Source organism: Galeopterus variegatus, unplaced genomic scaffold (genome assembly GCF_000696425.1).
Source record: "Galeopterus variegatus unplaced genomic scaffold, G_variegatus-3.0.2 Scaffold6016, whole genome shotgun sequence".
Lineage (NCBI taxonomy): Eukaryota > Metazoa > Chordata > Mammalia > Dermoptera > Cynocephalidae > Galeopterus > Galeopterus variegatus.
Window position 1 is genome coordinate 47,089 of NW_007732127.1, and position 13,062 is coordinate 60,150.

The following is a 13,062-nucleotide window of genomic DNA, read 5'->3' on the forward strand; positions in this document are numbered from 1 at the left end:
AAGAAAAGGTCAGGTCCTCTAAAGAAAACACCTCTTCTCATTCAGTCTCTACCAATGATTACAGGAAAAACAAACAAACGGGAGAACTACATTATGCAAAGGAAAGAAATTCTGGGTACATTCCCAATAGGTGCCCTTTTGGCTGTGCTGTGAGACATCAAAGTTACTATGCCAGCTGATCCACTCAAACGCACCCGTCCTTAAAACACGCATAAAATCACCACACTACAAACTTTTTTAAAAACTGTCCCACCAAAGAAAGGATGGGAAAATCTCTCTCCCCCACTCTAGGAGATAGTGGGAACATTTCTGGCTTCAAATACATTGCCATTAAAATTTTACATGCCTAGTCCATTTTCCAAAATAAAAAGCTTAATTCCAAACAAGTGCCTAGCACAGTTTCCAACATATGGTAGGCTTTTATTAAATATTGGTTGCACAAATGAAAAAATGTCCGTTCTGAATGATCTTCGCAACCGAAGAATAGTTATAACCTTCTCAAGAAATAAAGAAAGTACTTTCAGAAATTGGAGAGGGGACAGTGCACCGGCTTTTATTAAATATTGGTTGCACAAATGAAAAAATGTCCGTTCTGAATGATCTTCGCAACTGAAGAATAGTTATAACCTTCTCAAGAAATAAAGAAAGTACTTTCAGAAATTGGAGAGGGGACAGTGCACTATTTTTAAGCCATTCTGCTCGGCAGGCCAAGAAAACAGTTGCTAACATTTGCATCCATTTTACGTAATTTTTGAGTCTGTAAAAGAATGTTCAGTGAGAAAATCAAAAACCGTGTGCACAGTTTGGAGTTTTGATACTGTTGAGCTGGAACTCTGATACCCTGGTCTGCGCTCAGATGACTGTGAAGGTGACAAAGGGAAAGTGCACTGGGGACTTGACAAAGGATCTTTCATCTCTGGAACTCCAGGTTACTGCGGGCCAGGAGAGTCCGGTTCCTTCGCCAGAATTCGAGAGACTCCCGGAGGAGCTCACAGCAGGGTGTCAGCGCCCCCCTCCCGCTGACGCCGAGGTCATCGTGCCTTTCAAGTCACCCCAAATCTTAGTCTTTAGCAGCTTTCCTAGAAGTGAGAGGGCAGCTACTTCTCCCACCCAGCCCCAAGACAGGGCCGTGCTCGAACAGCAGAGGCGACACGGTCCCGTGAGAGAACTACTTTGGGAAATATTCCCCGTTTAACAAGATCCCCAGGGGATTCCTATGCACATTGAAGTGTGAGAATGCACTGTCCTCAGGATATTTGACAGGAAAAAGGTTAACTATAGATTAAATGTAACGAGAAGACTGAGAAAAGTGTTCAAAATGCTCCAAATTGCTTTAGGTATATGTCACAGAGCATGCACCAAAATGTTAAGATGATTACTTGTGGATGGCGGTGTTACAGGCGATCTTTCTTTTTCTTCAAATTTAGTAAATAAAAATACAGAACAATTCGTTGTTTATTTGAAATTCAAATTTAACTCGGCTCCTCTATTTTATCTGGAAATCTACTTTCGTGCTTTCCGGTTTCTTCCAAATAAACTAGAATGACCATGTATTGCTTTTGAAATTAGGCGAGAAATGTAAAACTAGAAAATTGAAACTAGGTTGAGGCTATGTAATTCAGAACCGCTTTTACCATTTCTTTAAAGCGGGGGTCTGCACGTCCTTAACCATTATTTACCCTCTACACGAAGGTAGCTTAAGTGATAAATTATTAGCAACCATAACATTATGGCGGTGTTGTGGAATGAATAAGACAATGTTTGAAGATGGAGTTCAACTGCTTTGGGTTCAAATGACCTTAATGAGCAGGACATTTAACCTCTCCTAGCCTAAATTTTCATATCTTTTAAATGGGGAAAGAAGAAGCAGTCTTATTGGTAGTAGTGAGGTTCCTGCGACGGGAACGCGCTTTGTGAACCCTCAAGCACTATGCAAGTCTTTAGAGTTGAATTCTGGAAGGTAATAAGCAACAGCAGGAGCCTTGGATTGTGGAGTCCTGGGGTCCATTCTCCCACGGCGAGAGTAAACGAGTAGTTCCTGAAACCCCCACCTTTTCACCAGGCCGGGTGACACATCCCGTCTAGCTGGGCTGGTGTTCTTTACACAGGTAAATCCGCCGGAGGAGTTTCCGGTTCGGTCCGCACGCCTCCCCTCTCCCACAGTCCGGGCTTGGGGAATTTTTTAACCCGCCCGGGTTGGGCTACTGGGGGGGTGGTTCGCCTCCTGGCGGCTGCCGGGGGGACCAAGCTGTAAATTACATTGCTGCAGCGTCCTTGGCTCGAGAGGCGCCTGAGGGACAGCATCGCAAGCCAATGGGCGGCCGCTCTTCCCATACGGCCGCTGTGTAAGAGCCGGTCCCACCGAGTTTGGATTTAACTCTTTAAAGGCGAGTTCACAGTGCGTGGGAAAGTTGTTGGTAGTAAATGTGCCACGTCTTCTAAGGAGGAGGAGTCCTGAACTTGCCCAAGGCCTTTGCCTCTGAGCCTTCAACCACATTCTTAACTCTGTGAAGTCGTGGGCACTTTCTCTGCTTTTGTAGCGACTCCTTTTCTGCCCCAGAAACATGAGGCTTTTCTTGCGGAATGCGGTCGTGACGCTGTTAGTCACAGCTCTGAGTGGGGCTCTGATCCCTGAGCCAGAAGTGAAAATTGAAGTTCTCCAGAAGCCGTTCATCTGCCATCGTAAGACCAAAGGAGGGGACTTGATGTTGGTCCACTACGAAGGCTACTTAGAAAAGGACGGCTCCTTATTTCACTCCACGTAAGTAATTATTCCCCGGAGGTAAAGAACCACTCACCTATGGCAGCTCTCCAGCAAGAAAGGTAGCGTGTGCCTGGTTTTACCTCTTTTAAAAAACTGAAATATATTATTTACGTCTTTGGGGAAAGGAAATTGTTTAAAGCAAATTCTACGAGTATAACGAGGACTTTGAAGGTCTTATTGGAAACATGTGGTCTGAATAAAGCTGTTAATTTTTTTATTGTAAAAATTAGAACTAGAATCTTTGAAATATTAGGGAAATATTTCATATCTAATATCTAGGTGTACAATTAGGCAATAAGTAGAAAAAGCTTAAAAGAATTCTCATATCTCAAACTCCATTCCTTAGAGAAAATGACTCAATTCCACTTCTAATCTGGTGTAGGTAATATTTACTTAAAGCTTTTCACAGCAACTTCATGAGCAAAATTCACAATCATTTTCTTGCCTGTTGAAGGATATACTACTGCTCTTTCACTGACCTACTTAATTTTTGTTCTAACAGATGACATTTTGGTCAGGGCACAGAACCATGATTTCAGCACTCATTTGCTTCTTTCTAGAAAGTCAGACTTCATTGATGGGGGTGGGTGTGGTTATGGAAATTTACATGAAGGATTTTCAGGTAGTTACAATATCATTTCTGATCTGTAAACAAAGAAATTGCAACACGGGAAAGGCTTACAAGATTTCCAATTAGGCATTGGTTCCATTCATTCCATTCCAAAAGTATTTAGTGAGCAGTTCTTTTGTGTTCGGTCCTGTGCTGGGTACTAAGAAGATTCAGAAATTTTGATTTCTAATCATCTTCATCCATTCATTCACCCATCTGTCTATCAAACTCTTACTGAGTGGCCACAGCAGGCCCTGGAGATGCGAAGATGATTGACCAGGTTCTTGTCCTCTAGCAGTACACCGTCTACCGGGGGAAAGAAGACAAGAAAATAACTCAGTGATATACAGTACAGGATATTCAAAGTGCTATCAAAGTGTAACAGAGCCTGGAATTAGTTGTGCTTTAGAAGGTGGGGAAAGAGAGGGACTTCCCAGAGACCCTGATTGAAGTGGGCCTGGAAAGATGGGTGGAGGTTGGGGGGGGGGGTCGAAGATAGGGGAGGGAGGATGTTGCAGGTAGAGGGAATGACGTGAACTAAAACAGCGAAGCTTCCCGATCCATCCTAAATCTCATTTTCTGATAAACTGCCAAACTGCCTTTACTGGGCATTCAGAGCTGGTCTGTCATGGGGTTTGGGGGAAGTGAATGGCACTCTTCTCTGAACTCTTAGCCCTGGTAAAAAGTTCCAAAAAGATGTCTTGCCATAGAATTCTTAATAGCCCTTTCTTCTTGTCAACAAGGCCAGTGCCACTGAGCATTAAACGATATTGTGATTTGCATTTTAAATTTTCAGTCACAGTCTTACTTTTAGTTTGATCTCTTTTAGACCCAGCCTGATTTCTTACAGCTCTCAGAACTAAAAACCTTTGCCAACTTTGGTGGCAGACATAGAATATTATTTAGCAGTTTGCTACTAATATTCTAGTACCTGATGAGGGGACTGTTGTCATGCAGCCACCACATAAATGGTCAGGAGCTTCTAACTCTGAATATTAGGAAGAAGTACCATCAAATGATCAGTCTATAGAGCACATTCGCCATTTCCAGAACAATAGTCTATGTGGGGAATAGCTCAGCCAAAACAGGAAATGTGCCCAAACTGTAGTCAGGGCTGGGTAGTAAATTCTTCCTTCTTTACTCTCTTCTAGCCTTCCCAGATTTTCTACAGTTGGCATTTTGTTGCTTTGATCATGGGGGAAATTAAAGAAAGGAGGAAGAAAGGGATTTACCTAGATTTAGTAACCATAGTACCCATGAAGCCTAGTAGAGGGACTTCTTATTCTCACCCACAAAATATCCTTGAATAGAACACTTTCCTTATTGCACCGAAAGGGAGCTAACTGGGGCTCCAACAATACTCAGCCCTCAACCCCCCCAAGTAGCATGGAAGTTTGGGTTTCCTAGGCTGGCCTCTCTTTAGCTCATGAGCTAGGACATCTTGACTGTTTCCTTCCTTCCTAGTCCTTGAGGAGCCACACCTCTAGGTCTCCCTTCATAACCCCACAGTAGACTCCTGAGGAGAGAACTGGGACAGGATCTGAGTTGGGATTCAGGGGTCAAAAGCAGGCTTTTCTAGCCATCAGAGCCATCAGCAGGATATAAGATGCTGTGCTCCTGACTCTCCATGTTCAGTGCGTATGGACTCATATGTGTTGGCAGTAACTTCTCCTTATTAGCCTCTCCTCTTCCTTCCTAAACTCAGCCATTTTCCATTATATTCTCCCTGATCGGCAACCTAGTGGTCTTACTGGGACAGCATAACTTTGTGGTTAAGACCTTGAACTTTGGAATTAGGAAGTCAAATAGTGGCACACTTAACCTCTGTTTCCTCATCTGTACAATGGGATAATAATGGTAGTTATGTGATAAGATCATTGTTAGAGTTAAAAGAGGCAAAAAAATTAGGGTAATACTTGGTAAATGCTCAAACAATTGTTAATTGCTTTTGTTATTATTCCCTCTGCCCTATCCAAGCTGAGTTAACTGTGTGAAATTTGCATCAAAAAAATGGGCAATGAATTGAATTACCATATAGTTGACTTGGGGGGAATGTGTGCAAATAAAGAATAACTGATTTCATTAATTTCCAAGCTAATAAACTTAACCACATATGGGTGGGAAAAAATTCACCACAGCAAAAAAAAAAAAAGTTACTAAAGAGTTGTAATGTGTTTTCTTTCTATCATAGTCACAAACATAACAATGGTCAGCCCATTTGGTTTACCCTGGGCATCCTGGAGGCTCTCAAAGGTTGGGACCAGGGCTTGAAGGGAATGTGTGTGGGAGAAAAGAGAAAGCTCATCATTCCTCCTGCCCTGGGCTATGGAAAAGAAGGAAAAGGTAATAACACATTTAAATTTGTTACTACAGTACTGGAATTCTTCTCCAGATTAGGAGACAGAAGTTAGAGTAATTACTATCCCCCCGCCCCGAGAAATACAGGGCTTGTATTACTTTAGGAAATATAATTATATCTTGATTATCAGTTGAAAGGGCCAGTTAAGGCCATGGTATTTAAACGGGCAACTGAGCTAACAATGAAAAAAGGTTCTGGATCCTTGAACTCTATTAATACTACTCACCAGTGAGGTGGGGGTTTTTAATTGTGGTTAAATATACATATCATAATATTTATCATTTGAACTTTTAAAAGTATACAGTCCAGTGGCATTAAGTGCTGTATATTCACAGTGTTGTGCAACTATCACCACTATCCATCTCCAGAACTTTTTCAGTCTCCCACACTGAAACTCACCTATTTATTTTAACAATGTAAAAAGAAAGATCATTCAACATAAGTGTTTTGATGAGTTGAACATTTGAGATGTAAATGATTAAGGCATTGAATGCAGTTTTAGATGTAGGCTGTATGTGGCTTGGAATTACAAAGTCTCACAGCAAACCTCTTATTGGGGGTTCTTTTCATTCTTGTTTTAAAATTTATTTATAAAGCTCTTAATAATTTATTCTAAAAAGTAATGGAGTGACATAAAATGAGTTTTATTCTCCCTTTGTCACAAAGTAGAAGCAAGCTGGCTAGCTGGTCCAGAGAACCTTTGTGCTAGTTTGTTCCAGGGAAGGCCCGTACACCTGGTATTTTGAGTAGGAACCCATGCAACTTTTCAAAGGGCTATTTGGTGATATGTATCAGGAGGCCTGAAGATGTTTATATGCATTTATCCTATAAATCCTTTATTGGAATCTAACCCAAGGGAGTAATCAGATATCAGGAGAAAGATTTATGAACAGCGATGAACATCACTGTGTTTTTCTAATAGCAAAAAAATTGGAACCAACCTAAGTGTATAATGATAAGAACAAAATATGGCCAGTTATTATATCCAAAATATATGTGATATAATGTTATATAAAAGTAGACAATAAAGTTATAGTATATATACTACAATAGTAAATACGGGAAAATTTTTATACACATAGTGAATCACAAGGAAATAAAAATGTTAGTGGACTAGGATACTGGGAAAAATAGTCATCAGAATCAGACAGAGAACAACTCTGAGTCAGTATAAACTTAACAGCATCCTTAGGTTGAGTTTAACCATTGACAAAGTGGAGGTCAGGATTCCTAGCCCCAGTTTCCTGAGAAAAAATATAGGTGCCATATGTGAAGCATTATATATTCTAAAATGGACCTAGCTATATAAATCTTATTAATAGGACAGTATTTACTAACCAAATTCAATTCTTATTTTCATTATAATCCTCTTGAAAGAAGAAAATCAAGTATCTAGAAAATGTTTCTCTGGTGCTTAAAAGTGTTTTTTCACTTTCCTGTATCTTTGTTAGCTCACTTTTAATATTTATATAGGTAGTATTAGTCCATTACTCTTTCTTCATACTATATTTAACTCAGTTTTACTTCATAACAAGTAGAAATCTAAATTTGAGTCATTTCCCTCGAACCGAGTGCCATGAAACTAATTCTTCTAATATGTATTTAACACTAATTTTGTAGTCTTTTAATACATGCTTGCATGCCTCCTCTGGAAAGATACCAGTTTTATCAACACCTAGTGCATGTCCCTTCTCTTTCTAGATCTGGAATGGTAAGCTTCAGCACACAACGTAAGTGTTCTCTCTGGAACTTACTAATGCTTTTTCATGGAACTGTGTGGGATGGGGGAAAAACTAAGAAATATTTGACACATTTACTCAGACCAGTGTGTTAAATATAGTTATAAGGAAACAAGTTTGAAAAAAATTGTCAGTACATCCCAGAAGGATGTGTGTGTGTATATATAAATATATGTATATATTCTTTTGAAATTGTTGAATCTTCCTGCATTATTTTTAAAGCCTACAAGATAATCATATCTCAATAACATGTATTGAGAGCTTACTATTTCTCAAGGATAATGCTAAGTATTTTGCATGAATTTTCTCCCTTCATCCTCCCAGTGGACTCTTGAGGTGGGAAATACTACTATCATCTCCATTTTACAGATGAGGAAACTGAGGATTAGAGATGAACAGATGTAAAGTTCAATCCCAGTCAGTATGACACCAGAGCTCTCTCAGTGTAGAAATGACAGTACTATATGTTCTTCTAGGTCAGGGCTTCCTGGCCCAAGATTTGGTAAATCTCTTGTAATAATTAACTCTGAATTATCGAAAGCTCAAGTCACTCTTTACACATAATATGTAATATATTATTATAATTGAAATTTAATACCCACACCATTACGTACATTTGCATGGATGTGTGTGTGTGTGTGTGTGTGTGTGTGTGTGTTTTAATCGCTAAGCCAAAAACAGAATGTTTTTGCTCCACAATTTTGGATTATTCCTTCTTTAACTCTATTCTATTTCAGTAAAATATAATTTTAGTGTAAGTAATTTCCATCACGTGAAAATTTTATGAAGGCTCTTCATTTAATTCAGTTATAAAATATTTTGTCCAGTACCATAAATTTTCTGTTATTGAAACTTTTTGATCTTTTAAATAAAACTTTATTCCCTCTCTTTCCACATTAGGTAAAATTCCCCCAGAGAGTACACTGATATTCAACATTGATCTCCTGGAGATTCGAAATGGACCCAGATCCCATGAATCCTTCCAAGAAATGGATCTTAATGACGACTGGAAACTCTCCAAAGATGAGGTGACCTTTTCCTCTTCCTAGTCACTCTTCCTTTCTTCTTTCCTTCCTGTCTTTCCTTTCTTGCTTTTCTTCTTTTCTTTTCTTTTCTTTCTTTCTTTTTTTTTTTTGGTAACTCATTTTTTTAGAAATATGTTTTTAAAGAAAATTTTTATTATTTAGATAAAACTTTTTTTTTATTTAGGTAAAATGTTATTTATATGAGAGTTGACTTTTTTAAATAGGAAATCATTTTTGTTTTGGAGAGAAATATATTGAGACTTAAAAAGCACCATTCAGTCCTTTGCTTTTTTTCTTTCTCCCCAGTGCTTAGGGTTTAATGTATCTTATCCTCACCCTTGGGTCTTTGAAAGATCCATTTTGCCAAGACAATTCCCATTTGGAGTTACTGTATAAGAAACATAAATGTCCTGAGAAATATCTCATATGGACAGTTTCTGTTTATAACACCTCGTAATATTACAAGTCATATGCCTTTTTTTCTATCCAAGATAAGTTATAATTCCCTTTCATTAAAAATTTTTGAATATAAAACAGATTCACGTGGTTCAAATATCAACCCAATATAAAAAGAAATTTTATGAAAAAGTCTTTTTAATACCCACATCCTCTTCCACCCCATCTTGTGATCCCTCCATCCAGTTTTATTAGTTTCTAAAGTATCTTCCCAGTGTTTGTTTATGCAAATACAAGCAAACACAAATACATATTATTTTTCCCTTTGTTACACAAAAGATAACAAGCTACACATACTGTTTGGCATCTTGCTTTATTCACACAGTATATCCTGGAGATAGAATATATTAATATTAATTCATATATATATCTATATTAATAGAATATATCTATATTGATTCATGGAGTTTCAGAGTTTCATCATCTTTCTTTTTTTACGATTGCATTAAATCACTTCAACTTAAAAATAAATATACGCCATATGTTTGCATGTTGGGAGTGGGGGGAGAAAGGATTTGAGAGGACTGGAGATATGATTAAAAAGGTGGAATTCCATTGTGGTGAATCTAGTGGGAAATTGAGAGCAGTATTTGATTATATTTTTAAACATCTGAATGAAAATGAAAAATTGTACTCTAGGCACTCATCTGGTTGGACTTTGCTTTAATTTCTGAGATTGGAAGGTCATGATCAGGCTTGATCAGTGTGGCATGATCAAAGCCAGGAGCACAGCACCTGCTACTCCCAGACACTTATTCAAGTCAAAAAATGCTGCCATGGGCCGGCCTGTGGTTCACTTGGGAGAGTGCGGTGCTGATAACACCAAGGCCATGGGTTCGGATCCTATATAGGAATGGCCGGTGCACTCACTGGCTGAGCGCGGTATGGGCGACACCACGTCAAAGGTTAAGATCCCCTTACCAGTCATCTTTAAAAAAAAAAAAAAAAAATGCTGCCATTTAATCTGGTTTTAAGAGAAGTGTCTAGAGTTCTGGCTCTTGATAGAAAAAAAATCTGGATAGTTCAATAGATTGAAAGACCTTTCAGATGCTTGGCTTTATTTAGACTCAGATTAAGAACGGGTAGTATGTTTTCATTGGGTATTTTTCAGATAATATAAGCCTTATATTTGATATAAGGTTATATACATTATATAAATTTTATCTTTGTCTCTGAGCAATATTTTGTGTCTCTTCTATAGCAGGATATCAACAGTTTCTGTTTGTTTATTTGTTTGTTTGAGCAGCTGGCCAATAAGGGGAACCAAACCATTGACCTTGATATTACAAAGCTACACTCTAACCAACTGAGCTAACTGGCCAGCCCTAGCAACATTTTTTTTTTTTTTTTTTTAAAAGATGACCGGTAAGCGGATCTTAACCCTTGACTTGGTATTGTCAGCACCACGCTCTCCCAGTGAGCAACCGGCCATCCCTATATGGGATCCGAACCCTTGGCCTTAGTGTTATCAGCACCGCACTCTACCGAGTGAGCCACGGGCTGGCCCTTTTTTGTCTTTTTCGTGACCGGTAAGGGGATCGCAACCCTTGGTGTGGTGTCGCCCACACTGCGCTCAGCCAGTGAGCGCACCGGCCATTCCTATATAGGATCCGAACTCGGGGCGGGAGCGTCGCTGCACTCCTAGTGCTGCACTCTCCCGAGTGCGCCACAGGGTCGGCCCTAGCAACAGTTTTTAAGGGGAAAAATTCTTTATAATTCTTTTACTACCATGAGAAATATATCATAAAGTAATTGTTTAGTAGTTATTTATATATTAGATGAACTGCCTATCCATGTCTGTGCTTTTGATTGGCTCAATGTGGATACCTGATGAATGAGAGTTATTAATGGGATTCGTTATTTTGTAGGTTAAAGTGTATTTAAAGAAGGAGTTTGAAAAGCATGGTGCTGTGGTGAATGAAAGTCATCATGATGTTTTGGTGGAGGATATTTTTGATAAAGAAGATGAAGACAAAGATGGATTTATATCTGCCAGAGAATTTACATATAAACATGATGAGTTATAGAGATATGTGTGTCCATTTTATATAGCATCCATCTTTAAAGAGAGGGCAATCATCTTTAAAGAAAGACTTCTTTTTTAACAATGTTCCATTCTTGCTTTGGTTTTTATTTTTATACATTTTTCTGACTATTATTTAAAGAACCCCTTAGAGTTTTTAGTACCCATTTCTTTCTGATAAGTTATTGGGAAGAAAGAATTAATTTGTCTTTGAATAGAAGACTTCTCGACCATTTTCCATTTTGACATATGAAGCCTTGTTTTACTTGCTTACTTGTAATTTTAAAATATTGCAACTGGGAACATACCACACATGAGACCAGGTTATAGCACAAAGCAGCTCCCGATATTTCTTCTTCCCTCTATTTTCTCCAGGTTAGATACTGACATATTTGAAAAGCCTTTTGCAGTTGCCCAAGTCTTGCTATTTTCATGTTATAATGAAATAGTTTATTTTAAGTGCCTTTGAGTCGCTGCTTGATGAAAATGGTTGTTAGACTTTAATTGTTAACAGTTAGTCCTTTCCTAAGGAGACGTGCAATGCCGAAGTGAATGACAAAGTTAATAACTTATAAATATGTTTGCATTGAAACATTCTGCACTTGGTTCTTAGGGACTAATGGCCTAATGTGATAAATAGGAAAAATCATTTATGTGTTTCTTTGTCATAAAATGTACCAAAATGTTATAGAGAAGGTGATAAATTGTATTTATATTCAGTGTTTACTATTAAGGCTAGCAGATTAGCCTTCCTGGTTCTTTAATGAATACAGTCTATAACTAGTATATTATATCACAATGACATTGTATCATAAGATAAATTAGTAATCCAATTAAGAATTTTCCATTTCTGCCTCATCACAAAGTGAGGGAGACCTACTGCAGCTACTATTGAATAGGTGCTTATCCTGGGTCAAAAAATTGATGATTTTATAATTTTACTTTAAATTGGCTTTTATATTTAATACTCTTAAAAAAGTCTCCAAATCTCCATTTACTAAGAATAGTCATTTATATTTTATAAACTATCAAGTGCATTATTGTCTTTGACTCTCATTGCTCTGATGTCTATGAAAAAAGCTGGTGGATCTTATGATACCTACTTTAGAGATGGAAAACTGTCATTCAGAGATATTGATTATTATACCCAAGGTCAACAGCTAACTTGTAGAACCAGTTTTCAGTCCCCAAGTTCATTGACTTACTATTGCCCTCTACTAATGAAAAAAAATGTTGAATTCATTGGCCTCATTCTCTAGTTTGCTCTTCTTCTGTTTGTCTTTGGGTTCTTGTCCTCTGAATATGGTTTACTGGCTGTTTCTGGTACATTAGAATTCTCCCTGTGACCAAGGAATGGCTCTGGTTTCATAGGATAATCTTGGGGTTAGCTCTGGATTGCCTCAAAAACCCTGAACAGTGAGAGATTCCAGGTGTGTGTCTTTAGTTCTTCCCTTCCTGTTTGCCTCCATGTTTGTTTTTTTTTAAAGAATTAAGAGCAACTATTACATCATATATAGACTACTTTCATTAATTACATATTGACATCTTCCTCACTAAAACATATGAGGGTACACTTCAAAAAGTTTGTGGAAGGGCCGAGCCCGTGGCGCTGGGAGCGCAGCAGCGCTCCCGCTGCGGGTTTGGATCCTATATAGGGATGGCCGGTTTGCTCACAGCGCTCACTGGCTGAGCACGGTGCGGCCGGTCTCAAAAAGGACAAAAAAAAAAAAAAAGTTTGTGGAAAAATGTGATAAAAAAAATAATACAAATCTTTCCACAGTCTTTTTTAAAGACCCTTCATATACTTCTTGGGAAGAATGTACTATAACAGCTTTCTCTGGAGAAATCAGCTATATCTTGAAAACTGTTAAGTCGTCACTGATGTTTTCCTGAACCTGGAGGAGTAATAAGCCACAGTACAGAAAGCTTTATACTGTATGATGGGAGGAAGGAAAGTAGCTTGTCCTGTGGTGCTACTTTGTATAAAGATTACTGATGCTGTCTGTGGTAGAGCAAGAAAAGAAAAAAGAATTTTGATTGTTCAGACAGCATATTCTTTATCTTGCGTGAATTTGTATCAAGCTCA

At 38.3% G+C, this 13,062-nt stretch overlaps 1 protein-coding gene across 1 annotated transcript; it reads left to right on the forward strand.

Moving 5' to 3' along the window:
* The first annotated feature begins 2,403 nt into the window (after positions 1 to 2,403).
* Positions 2,404 to 11,272, forward strand: FKBP14 (FK506 binding protein 14, 22 kDa). Its single transcript, XM_008590347.1, has 4 exons — positions 2,404 to 2,761; positions 5,566 to 5,717; positions 8,373 to 8,500; positions 10,822 to 11,272. The coding sequence occupies exons 1-4, from the start codon at positions 2,565 to 2,567 to the stop codon at positions 10,978 to 10,980; spliced, it is 636 nt and encodes a 211-aa protein (XP_008588569.1). The 5' UTR covers positions 2,404 to 2,564; the 3' UTR covers positions 10,981 to 11,272.
* Positions 11,273 to 13,062: the final 1,790 nt, after the last annotated feature.